The sequence below is a fragment of the Penaeus vannamei genome, chromosome 12, assembly GCF_042767895.1.
Source record: "Penaeus vannamei isolate JL-2024 chromosome 12, ASM4276789v1, whole genome shotgun sequence".
NCBI classification, from domain to species: domain Eukaryota; kingdom Metazoa; phylum Arthropoda; class Malacostraca; order Decapoda; family Penaeidae; genus Penaeus; species Penaeus vannamei.
This window is the reverse complement of record NC_091560.1, coordinates 14,749,912-14,774,911: the sequence shown is the minus strand read 5'-3', so window position 1 is coordinate 14,774,911 and position 25,000 is coordinate 14,749,912. Positions and strand designations below refer to the sequence as shown.

General features: G+C 36.4%; 2 protein-coding genes across 2 annotated transcripts in view; one reads left to right on the top strand and one right to left on the bottom strand.

Moving 5' to 3' along the window:
- LOC113806957 (acyl-coenzyme A synthetase ACSM3, mitochondrial) overlaps nt 1-5,258 on the top strand; it is a 9,068-nt gene extending 3,810 nt beyond the window's left edge. Inside the window, exons 7-13 of the mRNA XM_027358090.2 lie at nt 213-336; nt 548-746; nt 1,915-2,033; nt 2,512-2,605; nt 2,718-2,853; nt 2,963-3,182; nt 4,018-5,258. Of these exons, the coding sequence (XP_027213891.1) occupies nt 213-336; nt 548-746; nt 1,915-2,033; nt 2,512-2,605; nt 2,718-2,853; nt 2,963-3,182; nt 4,018-4,104 (979 nt within the window). The 3' untranslated portion in view covers nt 4,105-5,258. The remainder of the gene's footprint in view (nt 1-212; nt 337-547; nt 747-1,914; nt 2,034-2,511; nt 2,606-2,717; nt 2,854-2,962; nt 3,183-4,017) is intronic.
- A 339-nt stretch (nt 5,259-5,597) lies between these two features.
- LOC113806841 (protein disulfide-isomerase A4) lies at nt 5,598-23,530 on the bottom strand. The gene is made up of 13 exons (XM_070127980.1): nt 23,388-23,530; nt 15,608-15,892; nt 13,166-13,301; nt 12,776-12,978; nt 12,413-12,570; nt 12,077-12,205; nt 11,618-11,837; nt 10,238-10,371; nt 9,568-9,724; nt 9,187-9,349; nt 8,813-8,883; nt 6,531-6,889; nt 5,598-6,420 (listed from the first exon to the last, which is right to left on the bottom strand). Exons 2-13 carry the CDS (start codon nt 15,693-15,695, stop codon nt 6,346-6,348), a joined length of 1,893 nt encoding a protein of 630 aa, XP_069984081.1. The 5' UTR covers nt 15,696-15,892; nt 23,388-23,530; the 3' UTR covers nt 5,598-6,345.
- Between the last annotated feature and the right edge of the window lie 1,470 nt (nt 23,531-25,000).

Here is a 25,000-nt window from a genome sequence, read left to right as displayed (position 1 = left end):
TTTAGCAGAATGTTATGTGTTCTAAAGCATCAAGTATATTTAGTTGCATTACATATTTAACAATTCTTGTATTTTATGTGTAATTTTGTGTTTGTATTTGTTTAGTCACATATTTTTTATGTAGGCCTAGATTTATAGATATGTAATATAAACAAAACTTAACAAGAAGCAATCAAAATATATTTGTGTTGCAAATTTCCAAAACCTTCCAGGTACTGGCTAGAATTGAAAGAAAATGATCTGATGTGGAATATATCAGACACAGGTTGGGCAAAGGCTGCGTGGTCAAGCCTTTATGCACCCTTCCTTGCTGGTGCAACAGCATTCATTCATCAGGTGGTCAGAGTACTCTTTAATGCCAAAAATAAAATAAAAAGTTGTCAGTAGTGATTAAGTAGTTCTACATCAGGTACCTGCATTATAGGCTTTGAAATGAAGTAGCAGCTTTCTTTGTGTATTTCTCATCCATATTGACTTTTTATCAAAGAAACATGTAAAGTTCATCTGACTTTTAATCCTTCTTTTTTATTCTTACTTTTTCTTACAGAAAGCAAAATTTGATGCAGTAGAAGTCTTACATATTTTAAACAAGTATCCAGTGAGTGTCTTATGTGCTCCTCCAACTGCCTATAGAGCAATGGTACAGTGTGGGCTTGCACAGTATCCATTTCATTCTCTGAGGCATTGTGTCAGTGCAGGTGAACCCCTTAATCCAGAAATAATGGAAACATGGACAAAAATTACAGGTATATATTCACATATTTTTCTATTTTTCTACAATACTAGCAAGATATATTATGTGCTTCACAATTAATAAATAAGCAAGCATTATGCTGTGGTACAGGAAGGCTTAATCCACTGGGCTGGAATTACATGATGTAAATACCATGTCCAAAGTGAATTTAGTTTATTTATTACATATACACATAGATGGTTCCAAAAGTGCTTAGTCACGAAAAAGTCAATTACTGGTATTGCCTTTTCCTTGAGTTTTGGAAAGGTTTTTGTTTCATTAGTATTGTAATAACATAATCAATAATAATAATAATTTTAACAGCTTTGATATTAATAGCATTAGAAAAAAAAAAAATAATCTTGATAATTCAAGGAATTGGGAAATATGTTCTTGGTGACGAAGCAATTGCAGAGCTGTCTGTGTGCAACAAAATTCACAAAAAGTACATTGGTTAAAAAAAGGAATGGATGAAATTAACTTTATTTTCTTGTAAATAATATTCTCAGACAAAGCAATCAGAGTTCCCTATGTTTATCTGTGTGTGTGTGTGCGTGTGTGAGTGAGAGTGAGAGTGTGAGGGTATGCGTGTGCATGTGCATGTGCGTGAGCATGTGTTGGTGTGTGTACATGTGTGTGTGTGAGAGTGAGTGAGTGAGTGAGGAATAAGAGAAATATAAGTCAACTCCAAATATTGGTTTTCATTCTGTCTATGGGTTGAATATGGTTGCACTGCCAAAATGTAGTCAGTTTAATTATTTATAAGTCAGGTTATTGCCTTCTAAGCTGTTGGAAGTGAGAGCATTGAAAATATCTGCCTTAAAATGTTGCTACCTGTTTAACACAAACAAAAAAAGTCATATATATTAGGCAGTTACCTGTGAACATCATGCATCACTGTAACATTGTTACATAACAACAATCTAGTCTTATTTTTGAACCTCAAATGTGTACCGGAAGTTATACCCAACCCTGAGCTTAAGGGAGAAAGATATTAGCTGTAGGGTAAATATGCCAACTTTTTCAAATAGATTAACTTATTTCATTTTGGAATTAAAACGTATGTGTTTACATATATGAAAGTTCATTTCTATAACCAGAATGATAGTTAAGAAGCTTTTAAGAGAATGTGCATGCATAGTATACATTTGCCTGATATAGCGAGTGTTCTCATATTTTAGGTTTAAGGATTTATGAAGGATATGGGCAGACAGAAACAACACTGCTGTGCTCCATGTACAAAGGCATAGATTACCGTCCAGGTTCCATGGGAAAACCAGCACCAGGCTACAATTTAAAGGCAAGCAAATGCAAAAAAGAAGTTATTGTATATGAAATAAAATATCAGCGTATCAGATTTATATATTTTATGCATTCATGATTATTTAGTGAACATCAAAAAATATCTATCATTGGAATAAGAACAAAATAAAGTAATACTGAAAATGGTAGTATACTACCATCTGTTATTTATGTATACATTTACTAGTAAGGTAAATGTAATTATGATGGCCTGCCAAAATATAGATTCAACAAGAGAAGTAGAACATATTTTGTAACCTCAAACCTGTTTTACTTCAAAAATTGTTAGTACAGTGTTATGCAGTAACTATTGATTTAGAGTTGTATTGTAGCCTAATCAACACATTATTATTACTGAAAGTATAGTTTTATCTTTACTTGCATTATGAAAAGAACAGGAACAATTTTCTTACAAGAAAATGATTATTTTCCCTAATTACATATCCCCTTTATTGAAAATTATACTTTGTGTGCAGGTAATTGATGATGAAATGAATGAATTGGAACCTCACAAGGAAGGGTACTTGGCTGTCTCCTTGAAAGAGGGAAAACCAGTTGGACTTTTCAATGGTAAGTATAAAGTTTTTGATTACCTCTCTTATCAGTCTGAAGATATAAGAAATTCTAATTATTTATGATCTTTCAAAGCAGTTACTCTCCCCCTACACGTGTTTCATTGCAGGATATGTATCCAACAAGCAACAGACATCAAAAGTGTTTTTAGGTGACTATTATATAACTGGTGACAGGGCTTACTATGATGAAGACAACTACTTCTGGTTTGTTAGCCGTGCTGATGACGTCATAATCTCTTCTGGGTATGTCATTCCAGACTTTCAAAACTTCATAGAAATTTAAATTGAAAAAGGTTGTGTGCATTTGAATTGGCATCAGATATTTGAAATTCACACTGTATAACATTCATAGGTACAGAATTGGACCTTTTGAAGTGGAGTCTGTCTTAATTGAGCACCCGGCTGTGGTAGAGTCAGCAGTGGTCTCCTCACCTGACAGTCTCCGTGGGGAAGTTGTGAAGGCATTTGTTGTTCTGGCTGACAACTACAAGAACCACAAACATGAAGACCTGATTATTGAACTGCAGAACTATGTGAAGCAGAATACAGCGCCTTACAAGTACCCTAGAAAAGTAATTATTTTAGCAGTTACAGGCTGAAACACAGAACTTACTCAAACATGCTGAGGAAATTTAGACCAGCCAAGGAAAATGATCATTAGAATAACACGAATTCAAAATTGCTTGAAGCATTTTTTCATTTTGGTAATCATACATTGGCTAAAAGTGGAAATTAAAATGTATGGGACTATAAAGTTAAATGATCAATTAATGGATTTCAAATTAAGGAATTGGTTCATTTTTAGGTCAAATTTACTCATACCTTATTTTAGTAGCTTTAGTGGAAATTATTGCATTTTATCAATACATTCAAGCCATTGACACTGGGTACATGCATTCTCCATGTGATTTGACTTTATCGTTTGTTTAATGTCAGATAGCTTCAAAAGTGCCTGTCACAAGGTTTCAGTTACTAACCCAACTAGATCTCAAGCAGTTTATCCCATTTCTTGAATTTTTGATGATTTGTGAACATTCATTATTATTATTATTATTAATATTATCATTATTGATAATGATATCAATAACAATAACAACTTTTATTCCCGAGATATCAAGGATTTGTGACTACGCAGTTTTGGAGCCATCTATATTTAAAAAAGATTTATGAAACAAAACAAAAGGGGATGATGCTTGTATACATATACCAGCAGGTTAAGTAGGGAGCATCAGACATTCTTTTTAATTTTTGTACTTTCAGCATCACAGTGAATTTTTTCAGGAAATTCTTTGAATCCTAAATATAGATAGTATCCAAACAGCAAAGAATATGTCTATTGTACATTTGATATGATAACTTTTGCATGCACTGAAGTTCTCTTAACATAATTTGCATTTCAAATTGCAGATAGAATTTGTGAAGACACTCCCGAAGACAATCAGTGGTAAGATAAGAAGAGTAGAACTTCGCAGCAATGAATGGGCAAAAGCCTAAGGATTAAAATCCTACACATTCATTTTAGAAGATAATCTTTTTCTTATTAATTTGATTTAATAGTACAGAAGTTTCCACATGTTAGAGTTGCCATTGCACCTTGTAATTACTATTTTTTAAGAAAAAAATCTGAATAGTGTAATAAAAATATCATTGTAGTATAATAATAAAGTACAAAAAAGAGAACATTTTTGTCATACACCACTGTTACTGTATTCACGCAAAAAGGTTAAAAATGAGTTCACAATTACAACAAAATATGTTAGATGTCAAAGGTTGTAAAGCACCATAGGTTAGTATAGTAGTGAAAAGGATAAAGAGTGAACAGAGTACAAAGGGTATATGGGACTGACACAAAGCTAGCCTTTTATCCTTTCAGCAGAGCTCTCACACTTCAGGATGTGGGCAGAAGAGGATGAAGAAGAGAAGGAAAAGGGAGAATATAACAAAGTTAGTTGAGGTGAAGGCTGACGTCCAAGGTAGGGGTGATCCCCTACAGTGGGCCTCAGTCTCTATCTCCTAGGCCCTCTATGACAACAATGAGCGAGATTTAGGGGTTTCATAAAAATAGTTCACATGTAAATCCCATACAAAGTAAGAGAAGCACTGCAATAATCACTTTAATTTTACACAGGCATGGAGGGAAGACATCTGATGTGAGTGGTTATTACTAATGCATAGCTTAAAATTAAGCTTTCTTCAATTCATGTTCTCTCATTACTGGAAATATTCAGTCGATTCTCATATGATGTTGAACTCGATTGGTACTTTTATGAAATAGGATTGTATATGGGGTCGAATTCACATACTTTATCTGGCCTCTTTAAGCATTATAGAATATAAATTCAATGTGATTTTTATTGTATACAATGTGTTGGATCTAAGCATGCTTTACTGGAAGCAACCCCAAACTGCCTGTATTCATTAGATTGAAATTGCATTCTTGTATCTTGATCCGTGTTTTAGGCTGTTAGCATTAGTAAAGCATTTGATTCTCAATAATTATTTGGGTTAAACACAATTTAGTTAGATACTTCATTCATTTTTTTTATATTGTCTTGCTCATTCACTGGTTTTATCATATCTTTAATAATATTTTTTGCAAGTACTATTAATTTAGTAAGCCATTGGAATAATTTATTTTATTATAATAATGTAGTTTACTTTATAACCTCAGACATCAAGAGACTTTTGCTTCCACAGATTATTTAACTTTAATGGTTAAATGATGTCGAAATACTTGAGCACAAGTATTTTGACAACAGTCAACCAAGAGTACATTTTTTTTTTTTTTTTTTTTTTTTGTCATGCTAATTTGGTATTTCATGACAATCAGTACGGTATCAAATGATCCATACCATTTTCCCCAAGCCTTCACATGGTTTTAAAAAATAACCCAATTCTCTACTAGCATTGAAATAGTTTTGTGCATGTTCTATATACTTCTGCTCTAAACACATTTCTTAAATATTGTGTCTAGGCACAAATACACATTTTAATTTCCTTTCTTTATTTTAGAAAATTAAAAATGTTGCCTCAAATTATATTGAGTCAATACAAATATAGTCATGGTTGTAAAACAATTACATAGTTATTGTATGACTTGAATACCATCTGAAAATTACAGCAATACATTTTACAATGAAACATTTAAAATAATATACAAAATTCACCTAAATATTTAGATAACAAAATGTCTCCTCTGACTTTCACAAATAGCAAAACTGTGCTATCAGTTCACACAAAAGAAATCAATCATATTTGTGCTATTGTAAACAAATAATGGTGCCTTCTAGTTCATCCTATATATCCAGAGAATGGATAGTACTATATAGCACAAAAATGACACCAATAAATACACTACAATATACCAATTCTTCATAATAATTCCCAAGTAGCAATAACACCCTACAGGACAGTAGGTTATGCACTGCTACTATCAACAAATAAATGCAAACTTTGGTTTTGCAGATTAGATCTCTGGTTATCACAGAAGAAAATAAGTACCCCTGGACAGAAATAACACTAAAATCCTTGTGCTACTTGCAACTAAGGCACTACCAAAATTAAAGTTCTCCATTTTTTTGTTCTTATAAAATAAGAAATGAACAGTGCATAGAAATCAAAACTCTAATAATTGTTATAATTCTGTTTAGAATTCCTTTCTACTTTTGGATTTTGTGTACTAGTTCCAATAAAATAGTCCTCCATACTCATTCAGCTTTCAGTTTTCTTAAGATACTAGAGTTCCTCTTTTATATTACCCTCTTGTTTATCTTCATAATTAAAAATGGAGGACTCCTGCTCTACAAATTCCTGAAAGGTAAGGGAAAAATATATTAATAAATTAATTTGAAGAGCATTGATAAAATTAATTTAATAGAAAGTACACTAAGCCATCTGAATTAAAATAAATTCCTTCTTACCTTCAATTTTTTCAGAGAACGCTCTCCTGTAAATGGCACTGGGTTATCCTTTTCATTTGCCCTGAGGAAATAGATCGTAGGGAATCCAGACACTTTGAACAGGGGAGAAACATCATTGGCAGTAGCATCCATCTTGCCCACGACAACATCTTCATTACTCTTTGACAGTTGCTTGGCTAATTTTTTATAAACTGGTTCTAAATTCTTGCAATGACCACACCATGGAGCATAGAATTCTATGAGGACGTCCTTCTTTGACTGCATAACTTCCTCTTCAAAGTTCTTGGCCACAAAGATGCGCACTGGGCCCTCCTGCTTCTTGGGTACGGGCTGAGACTTCAGGAATGGCTTTCGTTTTCCTAGAGAAAAAAAGCAGTCCAACTGTAAATATTGAATTATCTGCATTTCTATGTTTAATATGTATAGCAAATATTATTTAGTAATTTGTTGCTGTTTTTTAATCTTACAATCATGACTGCACTGTGATGGTTTATGGTTAAAAGCAAAATAAACAATGTGCTAGACATCTAAGGTCTTGTAGCACTAAAGGAAGGTGCAGTAAAGGGTGGTGAAGGGTGATTGTGTTAGTAGATAGTTGCTATGCATCAACTATCTAGAGTAATATTGAAAAAGTTAAAGATGGGTAAAGGAGTTGATGAGTGGTTATGGTGGGGTTAGGGATTGGATCAAGTGAAGCATATGTATGCGTCAGAGAAAGGAGAACAGGTTGCCAAAGCAGAAAGTGTGGGATTCTGTAAAGATGTCTGATAGGTTGGGAGATTGGTGAAGGGAAGATAGGTGGGGAAAAGCAAATGTACGGGTTGGAGCAAAGCGTGGACAGGACAACAGATTGTGTGGAACTGAAAGAGGGATATTACATAGGTGACATAGGGGCGGATCAGAATGTGACATCAGATAAGAGTGTGAAGAAGAAAAGATGACAAAAGTCAGGTCTGTGAGAATGGGAACTGCGAATATTTGAATGTTGGAGAGCTATTACTTAGTTCATCTATGAATGATAATGGTTACAGTGCAAGTTGGAGATTTTGAAGGAGCAAGGGGGTGTAGTACCAGGAAAGGCATCAGGAGGTGGAGAATCTGGGGAAGGGCACAGTTGTGACAAGACGGATTCACGTGTGTACCCAGGAGGGAGTGGAAGGGATGGGAGGGAGTAGGATATTGGGGTGTAGGGGAATACAAGTCAGAGGAGGATGCATATCAGCAGTCACTTTGAGTGTGGTGGGAACGGGAATTGTGGAATTTGAGGGTGAATGAAGGTTTTCGGTGTCATTTTGGGACTCGAGCAGATAGTATTGAATATCTTCAAGAGTTTCTGAAATGGGAGTTGGTTGGGGAGTTTCGTAAAACAAAGGTTCGCTTATGAAGGGTGGAAAAGGAGACTGGTGTGAGGAGTAGAGACAAAGGTAGGTGAAGGTGAGTGTGTTGTAGAAGGGGTGAAAAGTTTAGTCTGTCTGCTCTGGGTAGTGCAGGGAGGGATATGGGAAGGTGTTAGGGCTGCAGTAGAGATTGGATTGTCTGGATCAAGAGTAGCAAAAGAATTAGACTGGGGAAGTAAGATGTAGGAGGGATAGGTATAGGGGTGGGTGTAGGAACATCTTGGGAGGGAGGGGGAGGGGCAGTGAGCAACATTACTGGAGTAGGGAGCATGAGAAAAATCTCATCAACATGCTTCTTGTCTGGCTTCACATAGAGTGAGACCAAGTCTGTATCTGAAAGTTACCACGTCAAACTCAAACTCGTAGGTGGGGCTGCCCTTATAAAATACAACATGGGGGCCGCTGCAGTTAGCACATGTGTGTGACTGTGCAGAGCATTTTGATCAGTTACAACCAGGTTGGGCACACACAGGGCATCGGGATGAAGGACATCAGTGTCTGGCATGATGTTTTTAACGCCAACAGTTTTGACATTGATGGGGAGGAGGTTGATATGGTCGGACAAAGAGGGATTCTCCACCAATGTAAACATTACAGGGAAGGTCATGTCTATGGAAAGTAATAACACTGTACTGATAGAACATAGTCTGTGAGGCAGGCTCCCTCAAGCTGTTCAGGACTGGCACAAAGTCAGCCTTTCATCTTTTCAGCACAGCTCTCACACCTTAGGGAGTGGATACTAGAAGGGGTTGGAGAAGGGACAGAAACGAAAAGGCAGGAGGGGGAGACCATGCAAAATTAATTGGGTGCCAGTCCAGGCTCCTAAGCTCCCCCACGAGAACAACAAGCAAGGGATTGGTGGGGACTACACTGATTTAAACTTACCAGCCTTAAATTCATCAATAAATTCACTTAATACATCTGAGCTAAAATCATCCTCAGGTTCTAGAGGATACCTGAAAGAAAAGAAAAGTAAGGCTTATTCTAATTTTTACTTGGTTAAAATTTGGTTTATGAATATAAGAATGAGATTAAGCTTTTCCACACAGCAATTAATACTAATAATCAATACCTTGTCTACAAATGACTTATAAAAGTAATATTTCAAAACTACAGCGTATTTGCAAGAAAGTGACAACCTGATATGTTCATTTTACTTCAGAATTAACAAAACCATAAACAATACAATCCTAGTAAAAATGTAATAAGTAAATGCATATTCAAAAGAGCATTTAATGCACACAAAACCAAATTCTTACTTTAATTTACTTGAGAACAGTCCAACATTTACAGATTCACCAGAATCTTCCAACCCTAGACTCTTGATCTCGTCTTCAAATTCCTCTTCATCAGAAATAGCAAAGAGGATATCTCTATTTGCATCTGCTACAGGCAAGACTTTATTGCGAATAAACTGTGTATCTGAAAAATATACAGATTTTTAGAGTTGTGATAATGTATGCCCCTGAAAAGGTACACAATGCTGAAAAGAGTACAGTTCAAAAGTACAATGACAATATCAGCTCATGAATTACCATGAAGAGCAGCAAAGATAACTTGAACTGCAATAACTTAGTATATTCACCGACTTTATATTTATATAGCATATATTCACAGACTAAACAATTCATTAAGCATACCTTTAACATACTGATGTGAAAAATTAACATCATAGTACACCACAACCAAGGGTCTAGTTTCATATTTGAAGTCCATGTTACTCTTTGTACGCTGACCAACTAATGGGACACTCTTCTTAGCTATCCACAGCCCAATATCCTTATATGTTGCTGTGGTCTGTAATGTCAAATATAATCAGTATCTCTACTGTACGATCATGGCATAGTACCTTTATGTAGCCAAATTACATAAGGCACTCTCATAAATCATACACGCGTGCGCACTTAATCTTTATAAACATTTGTGCACAATTACACAGTATGATAATTCTTATGGAATATACCATTCACTATTATTAGATTTATTAAACTATGTTCTTTTTATCTTATTTTCCATTATTCTTATCATCAATCTCATACTCTGACCTATAATCATCATTACCAAAATCACTAGCAAGAGCCATATAATTACCTTAAAACTAACTGTTACCTTATGAAACTTATTCCTCAGAATCTACTATATTTCTATCACTATAAATAATCCTACATTACCTATATATATCTTTATTCATTTATTGATTTAAATTGCATGAAACAATTGTATATATATATGTTGCAATGTAATACTACAATTACTTTTTACACATTAACTTTTGGGGGGAAAAAAAAGTCTTAATACACACTATCATACCTTGGTATATCTGAAAACACGGTCTTCATATTTGGAATGATAAATCTCGGGCATAATAACTGTAATGGAATTGTCCTTTAGCTTGAAATGCTCAGCAACTGATGGCTCCAATGTGTGGTAGAAAGGAAGTTTGCCTGTACATGAAAAGAAATAAACTTAGAATTCAGAGCACCTAAGGCAGGAACATCACTATTAAAAAGGTATATCTAAAGGGGGTGTTTCGTGGATATTTCAATTCTTTTCTTTTAGTAAAAAGGATTGCAGGCAGTCAATACGTGCATTAATTTTCTCTAGGCTATGTACAAATTACCACAAATTGCTTATTTGGACAAATCACACTCTTACTGTGAATGTACAATACTATTGCAGAAGCAACAACAACTTTCTAAGGGGGACAACCTTTACAGACACTAGTTCCTGATCACTATGTTTTTTGTAGCCCTTGTTTGGGACTTCTTAGCTAAGGTGTGAAAAACAGTACAGGGATGTAAAGTTTGCAGCACAAATCCCTATCCACCACATATCCCCAAGATGAAACATGATGCACAGCCTTACATGTCAGCATATCAAAACTGATTACTAAATTTACCCTACAGTCAGTCATTTAATGTGAGTAGCTGCAGACTACATGAGGCTAGTGGAAGAAGAGGGAGAGCGGGAATGTGGTGAGCATGCTGAATGCTATAGCCCCCATTTCTCTCAATCCCCAGTGAAAGTGTCTATATTGACTAAAGCGTATAAATAAAATCTATATTTCCATCTAATATATATCAATACCTAATATTTTATATGGTTGATCTTTATCTAGCTTGACCTGAAAATTTTACTTTTTCAAGATAAAACCTGCATAAGCTAGGCTATTTCTGGATCAATCTTCATTACTTGTATAATTTTATTCACCAGCAGAAAAAATGTACTCGCAATTTTCAACATGCAAAATAATTTGCACAGATTATTAGATTTGCTTATTATTTTACACTTATTTTGATTAGACCCACAACCTGTAAGCAATATGCAAAATTAACAATGGCCATTTACTTTGGCTTGAGAAGTACTTTCAAACAATACCCGATTAACAAAAACAAGAGCAGAAATATGGGAATAATTGAAGTAGCTACAAATTATTATGGCAATCACCCTGGGAAACACCCCCTTAAGAGCATTAACTTCATTAAAAAAAGAAAGAAAGAAAGAAAAAAAAAAAAAACATACCTGTAGATTCTACATTGGCAGGTATTTCAATGGAAACATATTAAAGGTAAAACCAATTCTTAACAATATTAAATGGGTACTTGTTGACTTTGCGACACTTCAAAATCTTCAAAAGACATTCCATAATATCTTTAAAATATCATGTAGAAAAAAAGCTGCTCACCATACCTCTGAGCTCATTAGCTGCTCCAATATATTCTTCAAACATGTCACCCATCTCAGTGAAGTAACCAATAATGGTAGCATCTGTTCGAGCCATGTTATTTTGCATTTCTAGTACCGATTTTATCTCCATTGATGGAAGCTTGGCTTGTTCCTTCATGTACTCTATAATTCCCTCTAAGTCTCTCCGACCTTTGAAGTCAAATCGTCTCCCATTTCGAAATACCTGGAAAAATATTTTGTATATCAATGTCTTTGGGAAAATTTCCTTCAAAAGATATGCAGTAAAAACAAAATGTATAATTTGTTTATAGTTATATTTCTGACAGTAGATACACAAATATATATTAGACATTGAAACACCTATCAACAAAATGTAAATACCATTACAGAATCTTATAATTACTGACTGGTCAATGGTTAGCTCTAATGTCAAATTTACAAAGTAAGAAATAAGTGACAAACCATAAGCGTTGGATAGCCAGAAACTCCATATTCATCAGCAAGTTCCTTCTCCTCTGGGCCATCTACCTTTGCTAGTGGGATACCAACTTTCAACAGCTCTTTGGCAGCTCCTTCATACTCTGGTTCAAGCTGGAATGAATACATAATGCACAAATTTCTTGAAAACCCAATACAACTCAAACACTAACTTCTGCTCCATTTTAACAAAATGTACAGAAACATAATAAACAGTACATACTAATAGCATACAACTTCATCAAAGCTGTACTGCTCTGTATTTACCTAATATATATAATGAATAAAAATTAACAAACCCTATAAAACTAGCAATCTTACCGCTTTGCAGTGGCGGCACCATTGGGCATAAAATTCAACAAGGATGAGTTCTTTGGATTTAATGGTCTTTGAGAAGTTAGCACTAGTTAGGACCATTACAGCAGAGGGTGGAGGCTGATAGTTAGGGTCAGCATGCATGCGCATGTACTCTACAATAGCTGTGGAGACAAACAGATTGGACTTAACACACAAATTCACCAAACTAACATCTAATTACATGTGTTCCTTATGTATTAGGAAAATATATATAAAAATGCATTAGATGTTCAGTTGGTAAGGAATATACGAGTATTCATATTTGGTATGATAAGCAGAGCAACCACTTCAATCAAGTTAACACTACTTCTGAATGAAAAACAATACCTTGAGATGTCCTTGCTCCAGAATAGTCTTCAACAGGTTGACCTTTCTTGAACAGTTTTATTGTTGGATAACCAGACACAAGGTGTTCCTTTGCAAGTTCTGTCTCCTTTGTAGCATCCACCTTGGCAAGATGTATACCATCCTCTTTTAACTCACGTGCTGCAGCTGCATAATCTGGGGCTAGAGACTTGCAGTGGCCACACCTGTTTCCAATTCGTATTTACTCATCACTATAAAATAATAGCTAAAGAACAGTGTTGAAAACTCAAGACAAACAAACTCTAAAAAATACAATATCAATATTAAGCATTCCAACTCCTACAAAATACTACAGGTGTAAAACACAATAAATACATACAAAAATATATATATAGTTGCAAAATATCTTACCATGGTGCATAAAACTCAACAAGTATAACATCTTTTGGATTTACAACATGCAAGAAATTGTCCCTTGTTAAAACAAGGACATCGTCTTCTTCCACAATATCGATGTTCCCGCCAAATCCTTCAACCACTGGGATTTCTGTTGTGAAAGAACTCGGATTATACATATTGCAATACATGACAAAGACTTTTGTATATAAAACATGTAAGACATTGCAAATGAGACAAAATGCATATAATCAAACTGACTAGCATAAGACTAGTAGTAATCGCAATAACTGTCTAACATCATTAATTATAATTACCCTAATGATAATAGCAACAATAATCATTATTGGCATATTAACAATGGTCTTTGCACTTGAAGCGGGATATCCAGTCTCTTGAGAAGATCCAAGGAAGGCAAACAATCTAATACCAGAAATGACCCTAGTGAAGCATTGTGCGAGGTGCTATTACTTTGGGCATTACTAATTAAGGCAGTCACACTACATATACCGAGGAAAGTATAACAGAATTATTGACTAGTGTTCGTACAAGTCAGCAAAGTTAATAAAACTGTGGGGATCTCACAGGTTGTGCTTTAATTGAATTTCAAAGGTTGACTATCTGGAGAGAGAGAGAGAGAGAGAGAGAGAGAGAGAGAGAGAGAGAGAGAGAGAGAGAGAGAGAGAGAGAGAGAGAGAGAGAGAGAGAGAGAGAGAGAGAGAGAGAGAGAGAGAGAGAGAGAGAGAGAGAGAGAGAGAGAGAGAGAGAGAGAGAGAGAGAGAGAGAGAGAGAGAGAGAGAGAGAGAGAGAGAGAGAGAGAGAGAGAGAGAGAGAGAGAGAGAGAGAGAGAGAGAGAGAGAGAGGTACGCTTTGTATGTGTGGTGAAATACCCTCAGGAAAGGGGTAAGGAAATACCACATGTGGGTCCAGGGGCTTGCCCCTGGTAGGGAAATACCCTACGGAAGGGTGACCAAGTTAGGTTAGGTTAGCCGGCACAGCGCATCTTGCAGCGGCACTGGCCTCTTGTCTAGATTTTGCATTTTTTCACCAAAAAATTTCACTTTTGATTCCACTACTTCTCCCATGTGTGTGTCCCCCCCCCCCCCTTTCAACCTCCATTTTTCCACGGGTCCCCCAAGATTGAAGGGGGTAGAAGAAAGAAAACATACCAAATAGGCACAGCTGTCTTACTTAGAATTTCCTTACATTGACTTCAGACACTACAAAACAGTAAAATCAGGAATGGTATAATAGAAATATATGAGCTGATCCATGGCTCTCCGGGCACTCCCTACACAAGAGCACTCTGTAAAGATGCCCAAAATGGAATACTAATGCACTTAAGCAGTCATGCCCATTGACTAGAGGTCAGTGGAAAACATGCAGAAGTTTTGTAAGCATTTAACATGACTGAACTTACAATAACCTCAACTCAATGTTGATGGGCAATGTGCTACCATAACATTACAAGTCGAAGTTCCTATCAACAGGGGAAGTTCACATGGCCTACCACAAGTCATAAAATCACCCAAGTGCCAAGGGGTACGCAAATAATGCAAATCTATCCTTGCCAGACTTTAGTGTAATTATACCGATTGTTGTTGGGTAAATCTCATAAGATACGAATAAAACAGGTAAGATCGAAGTTTTAAAACTTGCAATGGAGATATAAATATACTTTGGTGTTTATAAATCTATCAGCCTGGATGCACTGAAACCACCAATAACAGTAGGTTAGGAAGATACATGTTCATAAAATATACGTCTAATACCAATCAGCATCTTTGTTCCATTTGGAGCTCTAGCAAAGGTCAACAATCTCCTCTCCTATTCTGACAATTCTTGCAACCTTCCCTTGTGACATAACACCAGGAACCAGTCCAAGTCCTTTTCCATAAGTGAAGGTTAGCCGACTCCTGTTGAAATGTAAAGAGCAGCGTACTTCGACTATTACTTTACACCATTATTAACATCAGAGAAAAATTAATTTTGAAAGCCCCTGTGGTGTCTCCGAGACTTATCCCATGAAACTTTCACTCTTACTTTGTACAACCTAACTTCCTGAGCAATCAGGGGTATGTTCCCTCTGGCTGTCTTGTTGCTGCCTCACCTCCACTGCATGCAAAGTTGCCATGATACAATCAAATGACATGTGAAACTACACTTAAAACCTACCTTCCTTGGATCTTTAGTACACTATAGTCAACTTTGGAAAAATATGTAGGTGACACATCTGTTCATAAACAGTGCAGAATAGCCTGTTGTAGGAGCAGGTCTCATGAATGTATAATTTCTAGTGTTAATTTTCTGAAACCATTTCTTGCTTCAGAATCGCAGTAGCTTCATCAGTTGTTTGCTATGATGATACAAAAATTGTAGTTATACTTTGTTTAATAAGCTACAAATTTGATAGATCTCTCCTACAAATAAAGCAAAAACCTCAATGTAATAACTTACCTCCATCGGGATCAATAGTGATGGACGGCTCCTTCGTTTGCCCAGCACACAGCCCGAAGCACAAAATCACCCAAATGGCAGTCCTCATCCTTGTTCTACCTGCTTTTCCCTGAAGAAGCAGCACTAGGCCCTCACACCCTCTCGCTCTCCCCCTCGGACGACGCGTAGTCTCCTTTGCCGCTAGCAGGAGAATGCCACTTGACCGCCTCCTCTTGCCGGACGCCGCTCTTCGACCCAAACTTTCGTACTGCGATGGAGATTTCCCGCGATTTCCCTTGCTTATTTCTAAAAATTTCGAAACACCTTTGGGTTTGAAAAGGGCCTCAAACGAATGAATGGTACATACTTATTTCCATTAAAAAATAAGATGCATTTATAGATTTTGAAAGGAGAGCTTCCACTATGGAGAAGGTAAAGGTAACGGCCTCCGGCTTATGTGGACCAATGAAAATGCGCCAAGTGAAGTCCCATTACGTTGTTGCCAGTCACAAATTATTCAAGTTCAAGGAACCTGGATGATGTAAAAATAGAATGAATGAAAAAGAAAATGCACATGTGCTGACGTTTGTTTTTAGTATAACTGCCGCAGTATAAAGTTAGTTACTATGACACAACCATTGCCATCAAATGAACACCAATTGAGTAAATATTATCATTATCGAATTTCTTACATTGTTTTTCTCATCAGTATCGGTATCACGCTAAATATATCACAATTTCATAGTGAATACAACACTCTAGTTATAATTGTCTTTGCAAACAATTTGATTCTACTCATTATTATATCGATCAGATTTTCAGTTGTTTCTATTAGCAGTAGCATTATTGATATTGCTATTATTATCCTTGTATCTACTGTTAACATGGCTCCTATTATTGTTGTTGTTGTTGTTTTGTTGTTGTTATAATTATTATTATTGTTATTATCATTATTATTATCATGATGATGATGATCATTATTATTATTATTATTATTATTATTATTACTATTATTATTATTATTATCATTATCATTATTACCATTATCATTACAATTATTATTATTACTATAATTACTGGTATTATTGTTGATGCTGTTATCATTATTATCATTATTAATATTATTATTATTATTATTATTATTATTATTATTATTATTATTATTATAATTATCATCATTATCATCACCATCATCATCATTATTATCATTATCATTACAATTATTATTGTTACTATAATTACTGTTATTAGCATTATAACTATTATTATTATCATTATTCTTTTCTACTATAATTTTCATTATCATTACAACTATTATTAATATATTATTATCATTACCATTATTATTACCATCTTTATTATTAACATCATCAGTATCATTATCATTATTATCATCATTGTCATTACTACTACTGCTGCTACTACTACTTTTAATGATACTACTACTATTACTATTATTGTCACTATTATTGTTATCATTATCAACCATGATCATTATTGTCATTGTCATTACTTCTGTAGTTATTATCATAATTACTCTCATGATTATTGTCACTATCATTACTTTTGTTATCATAATTACTATTATTATCCTTACTATTTCCATTATCATTATTATCATTATCATTACTGTAATAATAATTATCATTATCATTACTGTAATCATAGTTATCATTACCATTATATTTTCGTCTTTGCTACGGTCATAGTCATTATCAATATCATTACCACTATTGTTATTACTATTATTATTGTCATCATTATCATCGTTATTATCATTATCATAATCATTTTTATATTTATTATCATTATTCATCATCATTATTTTTATCACTGTCATTATCGTCATTATTATCGTTATCATAATTATTATTATAATAGTAATTGTTGTTGTTCCTATAATTGTTTTATATTATTATCATTCTTATTGTTACTACTCTCCTTGTTGCTGTTATTGTTTTTGTTATATTTACTGTTGTTGCTGCTGTTATCATTATCATTTTTATTAATATTTTATCCTCATTATCATTTTATCATCATCATCATCATTATCAGCAACACCATCATCATTATTATTACTATTATAATTGTATTTTTTTTTTTTTTTGTTCTCGCTCTTTTCATTACCATATTATTATCATTATCATTTATTATCATTATTATCATCATTATTCTTATTGATATAATCATTATCATTGTTATTAAATTCAGTAAAATTACTATCATTATCATATTCATTGTTTTATCATTAGATATTACTACTGTGATCGGCATTTTTTTAAATGAAATTGATGACATCGCTTTTACTTTGTTATAATTATCAACAGTCATTATAGTGATCTTTATAGCTACCGTAACAGCATCCAGCAGACCTTTATAAAAACTAGAAACTTTGCTCCGCCAGCTGAAGTAACACAAAACAAAGGTTTGAGTTTGTAATGTTCTCTCAAGGCACTGTTTACAAACATGAGGAGAGAGCAGATTTTTTTTCACTTTTTTCTTTCCTTCCTTTCTCTCTCTCTATTTCTTTCTCTTTCCCTCCCACTCTCTGTTTCTCCACCCTCCCTCCCTCTCTCTCTCTCTTCACGTCTCTTATTGCTGTGTACGCTCCTACCGATATTTATAAACCTGACGTGAAAGAAATTTTCTACGCCAAACTTTCATCTGTGGCAGACAGTTGTCCCCGGCGAGATATACGTACTGTTCTAGGTAACTTCATTGCGGAATCTGGCTGTGATCGAGCTGGCTATGAGATGTCTGTCGGTCCCAAATGGTTCAGAAGCTGATGCCGGTAGTGAGAATAGCCTCCTTTTCCGGGACTTTACTAGGTCCCAGAAATTGAGGATTTCTGGCTCCAGTGCCCAGGCCCGCATCGTTGGGCATGGTACAGCGATTCGAGTAACGCAGCCAAGGAGACCAAGGTCTATATAAGTACTTATATAGACCTTGAAGGAGACCACATGCTCATTAGCACTCGTTGGAGGATCCTCTAGAACTGCTGACTGTATAGGAGTGCTTTCTGTGGTACTGAACATAGATTGGTTGTGGCTACCCTCCGGGTCCACTTCAAAACTCCCCAGCGGTCCAATGATCACCCTAGGTTGTTTCATTTGGACAGGCTGAGGGAGGGGGTGTGCCTGTGGGTTTGCTAAGGCAATCTCTGGTCGTTTCACAATGCTCGACAGTCTGACAGACCCTGTTCTTCTGTGGGATTATTTCAAGCACGAAACGCTTTATGCAGCTCAAGAGACGATTAATGTACACCCAAGAGCAATACATAATTTCATCTTGCAGGAGACACTGGAAGCCACAGATGCTTGTCGTGCGGCTCATCTGACAGGGGATCAGGATTTGCACCGTTCTCAGGTGCGCAGAACGGTCTCTGTTAAGAAAAGATAAGGGCCGGTTTATTAGGAGTCTTTCAGAGGAGGTAGACCATTTCTTTTTAAATGACCTTCGTCCTGCATACCAAGCCCTGAGAAAGCTTAACTCCAAGCTCACTTCACAGGTGAGCTCAGTAGGTGGCCAGATCGTCTCAGATCCTGTTGCGGTGCGGGAGTGTTGGACTGAGTATTTTGAGCAGTTGTACCAGGTTGACCCACCAACAGTTAACTTGGATGCGGGGAGTACCGAGATTCCGTTGCCGGACCCACCCATCAGTGAGGATCCTCCCTCCCTAACTGAAGTTAGGGGGGCTGAAGAGTGTTAAAGTAGCAGGTGTCTGAACTATTAAAGGCTGGTGGTGAACCTATGGTGCGGGGGTTACATGCTGTCCTGGCTGCCATTTGGCGGTCCAGTACCATTCCTCCTTACCTGTTGAAGTGTGTGGTCATCCCTCTCTGGAAGGGGAAGGGGGACCAATGGGACTGCAGCAGTCACCGAGGTATCACACAGCTCAGTGTACCAGGCAAGGTTCTCGCCCACATCCTTCTGAGACGTATCAGAGAGCACCTACTGAGGCATCAAAGGTTACAGACCTTGACTTTGCTGATGTTGCTATTCTATCTGAGCCTTTAGAAACCTCAGTGGTGGCTCTTGATGCATTTAGCATTGAAGCGAAACCTTTGGGTCTAGAGGTCTCCTGGACCAACACCAAGGTCCAGGACTTTGGGGACTTGCTAGAACTTGCTCAGTCGGTACGTGCTTCCGGCGAGGACATTGAAGTCACAGAGAGCTTTACATACCTTGGTAGTGTAGTTCATAACTCTGGGCTGTCAGACCATGAAGTCAGCAGACGGATTGGCCTGGCAGCAGGGGTCATGAACTCTCTCAACAAGAGTATTTGGAGATGTCGGTACCTGTGCAGAAGGACCAAGCTACGGGTTTTGAAGGCCAGTTTTGCTATATGATAGTGGAACCTGGATAATATCCTGTGCCTTGGAGTCTCGTCTTGAAGCCTTTTGTAATAGGTCCTTGTGCCGGATCATGGGGTACGGTTGGTGGGACCATGTGTCCAACCAACGGTTGCACCGTGAGACTGGCACAGGACCTGTTATCTGCACAATCTGTGATCGCCAACTCAGGCTATACGGCCACCTGGCTCACTTTCCTCAGGATGATCCTGCCCGTCAGGTTGTCACTGTTCGAGACAGCCCTGGGTGGAGGAGGCCTGTGGGACGACCTAGAAAGTCGTGGCTTGGGCAGATCGATCAAACCTGTCGTGAAGAGCTCGAGATGGGCCGGGTCCCTGCCAGGCGGCTTGCCATGAGGGATCCTCGCAGGTATAAACAAAAGGTGGATGCGGCTATGCGCCTCCGTCGGCGTTAGCTCCTAGTTGATGATGATGATAAATAGTGCTGTAATATATTGTTACTGAAACACGTCTCGTCCCTATGTATAGAATTGACAGGTTATAAAAAAGAAACAAATCATTTCTTTCTTATTCAGAAGCATATTTACTATTCAGTAAAATATTCTACATCTCAATTTTAACTCTGGAATAATATTGATGTTGATAAAATTTTCTCTAATGATAATCATAACGGTGTTAATAACAACAATAATAGAAATAGCAACGATAATGCTCTAAAATATACAGAAAATGCCAAGCTTAAAGTCACACCAATATTTTCAATACAAGTCAGGACCCGTATCCACAAAAGTTCTCAGACAATTCTGAGGCAAAAATTCAGAATTGTCCGAGCGGGGAGGCTGAAGAGCTGGTAAAGAGACGTTCAAAAGCAGATGAAGAGCATTTTGCACGATGCCTTTCATATGTGCAGAAGTCGGGGCTTGAGCAGGAGACAAGCGAAGACAAAGCATGTCTCTAGACACCTGGGCCCGTATCCACAAAAGTTCTCAGTCAATTCTGAGAAATATTCAGGAGTGTCTGAGGAAAAAATGGTCGGTCGTTTATTTACATCGTTGATCTATGCTTATTTAGTACTTACGCGTGCACACAGCGTGTACACAGGTATATGGATACGCGTGTACACACGTATATGGATATACGTGTACACATGTATATGGATGTACGTGTACACATGTATATGTATACATGTGTATATATGTATAAGTGTATATATGTATATATCATGAGTTACTTTTGAAATGAAATCTCTAATTATTTTAATATTTCTTTATTATACTGAGAGCCAAAATTGTAGAGCTAATCTGATCATAAGTAAATTAGGTTTACATACATATATATATATATATATATATATATATATATATATATATATATATATATATATATATATATATACACACACACACACACACACACATATATACATACAGGTAACAGGGTTTTCATTAACATTTCATGAATAGCTAGTGTAACCAAATCAATCTTTTTTTTTACAAGGAATCTGCTATACATATTTTCTCTTTATCCATAAAAGAATCATCCCTAACTTATACAAAATCTCACATATTCTGTATATCTTTAAAAAATATATATAAATATCGTTGATAAATACTATATAATCATTCATGATCTGACTTCGATTTATGGCTCTTTAGTTTAGTGAAAATTATAATAGGACCGCTGCTATGGCCTTCTACTCTTCGGCAGAATTGCACTGCATCCCTAATAATTTTTTTGTATACTGTTAGAGTGCGTATTTTCATAATCATTATACGTTGTTCTCTAACAAAAAAACAAGCATTCCCTAGTTTTTACAAATTCAAGCATACAGCGATATCACAGCCATGGCGCTTCAGCAAAGGCCATCTTCACATTTTTATCATTGTTTTCTGTTTTTCTTGTGTAATGACTCATTTGTTTGTGCTGTGCAAACACAATATTGTATTTCGCCAAAGAAAACACATGTTTGCAAACATTTTTATGTATTAATGAGTAAGTAATTACTAAATAAGCATAGATCAACGATGTAAATGAACGACCAACCTATTTTTCCTCAGACACTCCTGAATATTTCTCAGAATTGACTGAGAACTTTTGTGGATACGGGCCCAGGTGTCTAGAGACATGCTTTGTCTACGCTTGTCTCCTGCTCAAGCCCCGACTTCTGCACATATGAAGGGCATCGTGCAAAATGCTTTTCAACTGCTTTTGGACTTCGCTTTACCAGCCCTTCAGCCTCGCCCATTCGGTTTGCTTCCTGCGCCGCTCCCCCAATAGTAGTAGTAGTAGTAGTACTAATAGTAGTAGTAGTAGTAGTAGTAGTAGAAGTAGTAGTAGTAGTAGTAGTAGTAGTAGTAGTAGTAGTAGTAATGACAAAAGTAGCAGCAACAGCAGTCGAATTATTATTAGTAGTAATAGTAGTAGCAGTATTAGTATTAGCAATAGTAATCATAATAGTAGTAGGATCAATAGTCGTAGTGGTAATACTGGTTGTCATAATAGTAGTAGCAATACATTAGAAGCAGTACCTCTATATACGTAACCAGCAGAGACGGACTAGAAAACGATGAATCAAATTCAATTCAGCCTTTCTTTTGCTTGTGACCAAAAAAGAGATTAAAGAAAATCGCTAATGGGATGGATGAAACTGGGCAAAGAGTGAGTGTCACATAAAATGACGGCATGAAAATGCAAAATGTTTCAACAATCAAAGAAACAAATAATAATAGCCAATTAGGAAGGTTAGCTTTGATATCTAGAAAGAGATTTTTTTTTAATGACACGGAAACCAGAACCCAAACCGGAAACAGACTAAGTGGCCTCTATCATCGTGGTGGATAAGAGATATTTCTACATAAATAACCAGAAATGTATATATATTACTAACGTTACAAAGGAACAGCATTAAAGGTGACTGTCAGCACAGAAAAAAGTGCTTTTAAAGTCTATAACGTCAAGTTCCGTTGATTACTTTCTGGACTATAGTCAAAAACAGCATGGCATTCCTTACTACATGACAAGGACCTTATTCCAGAATCCAAGGAGGAAAGGAAGGGTTTTGCACACTTTTAAAATTTCTGATCGTTTACATTGCGTTTATATCTGAATGGTATAAAAAGGTAGAAACTTGAGCCTAAATAATATAAATCTCGATAAAGAGCAGTTTTATATACTACGTTTTTCTACTTTTATAAATAAACACAGAGACGAACACCCCAGATCCATCGTTCTCTCTGTCTCTGTCTGTCTGTCTGTCAGTCTCTATCTCTGCGCAGTTACTGCCTCTAAAGAACAATTCCGCGCACTTTGCAAAGTTTCAAATCTAGTATAAATGTGTGTGTGTGTGTGTGTGTGTGTGTGTGTGTGTGTGTGTGTGTGTGTGTGTGTGTGTGTGTGTGTGTGTGTGTGTGTGTGTGTGTGTGTGTGTGTGTGTGTGTGTGTATTATTGGAAATGCAACCGCACACCTATTTTAAAGAATCTGAGCCTACCATGTGGTAGAACACATCACTCTATGATAGTTTTCTTCTATACGATTTTCTGCGCAAATTGATAATAACGGTGTTATAGAGGGTATAAAATCCACGATTTCCTGGAGACACAGTAACCTTCCGCCTCCAGCGCCGCGACAAAATGACAAAAGTCGTTAAGAGCGACGGGAAATCGGACGGATTTGTAGCGGATAGCGTATGCCAGGGAAATCAAATGAGCCAATTAGATTCGTGCGTGAACGTGACGTGAACATAGACACTCAATAGAACCAATTAGATATAGAATAGATCATCACGTGGCAGTAGAAGTTGGGCCTAAGAGAAGCCTTTTGAAATTCAAATCAGATCCATCATGGCTAGACAGTGTGTAGGTAGTGAGAACAATCATTTCGATTTCACTGTGAAATATCAACAAAATAACGAAGCAAGCTTACTAAATCTACGTCACGGTGTACTGCAAATGGAAGTACAATGCCCGCACTATGAAATCGAGTCTTTAGAGAAATGACAAACACCAGTGAGTTTGTGGTGTATGGAAAAAGGATTTTTAAAGATATAACGAAGAAAGCAGTGTAACTTTGCTTTACGCGATCGCAATTCCCGCCAACAATCAAGGTATATATAAGTACTTATATAGACCTTACCAACAACGACCTTGAGCGACCAGTGTCACGCAGCCTGGCCCGTCTGGAGTTGATACTGCAGGTAAGATGAGGTTAAAACTGTTCTTGGGTCTGGGCTCTCTCCTGCCGGAACATACGAGGTGAAGATTTTGCACATCAGGCGGGGATTGGGGGGGGACGGACCCCCCTTTAAAAGGGGTCTATGGGGGCCCCCCAGAGCCCCCAATACAAATCGGAAATGTGTTTTACTATGCTTACTAGCATTCTACCGATATTTCATGAAATCTCCAGATATGTAGGCCTAGCATGCCTTCCCCAGCTATCGAGACCGATATCGTAGTCATACCTCGTTTGCGAAGGAAATGAATGCTAGATTCGTTCGAAGCACTACGATAGCTATTGGATGTTAATTCTATTCACTCAAAAATGGTGTGGGGTTGCATTTCCAAATTTACCTATATATATGCATATATATATATTCCCTCTTTCATTATATAGTAGAATACAGCCAGCGAGATGTGTCACTTCCTGTCGTTACATTTCTACTAGTTTCCCGTGAAAAATATTAGAAAATAATCTGTTCACTCATCATAGAAAACTAACAATTAAAGTATAACTATTTTAGATTAATAATGTAATGTCATGGACCTTTTCTAACATTTCACAAATAAAGGATTAAAAGATATACCCATACACCTCTATTTTAGCTATATAGAAAATCTGGTTATAGTTTCAATTTTATACAGCCAAATGGTACAATGCAAACTTTGCCTTTAATGAGCAGAACGACAAAATCTCTAGTTTTCATTTCCTCCGCAAGACCGATCCGGTGTGACGTCACGAGTCGGAGTCGCCATTCCGCTTGGTGAAAACAAACCCGTCGCTCGCAGATACATCGTTTTTGTTCAATACATTGAACGAAAATGTATGAATCCTTAGATTAGAAAAAAAAAAAAAAAAACGAAGCGAAAAAGCAATATGCATCAAAAC

What these genes read in the sequence shown, in the direction of transcription:
- LOC113806841 (XM_070127980.1), bottom strand. Translation starts at nt 15,695, where the DNA reads ATGAGGACTGCCATTTGGGTGATTTTGTGCTTCGGGCTGTGTGCTGGG. An exon ending in CTGGCTATCCAACGCTTATG is followed by an intron (nt 11,838 to 12,076) that starts GTTTGTCACTTA and finishes ATATTTTTCCAG; the next exon opens with GTATTTCGAAATGGGAGACG. An exon ending in AGCAGCTAATGAGCTCAGAG is followed by an intron (nt 10,372 to 11,617) that starts GTATGGTGAGCA and finishes TTTCATGTACAG; the next exon opens with GCAAACTTCCTTTCTACCAC.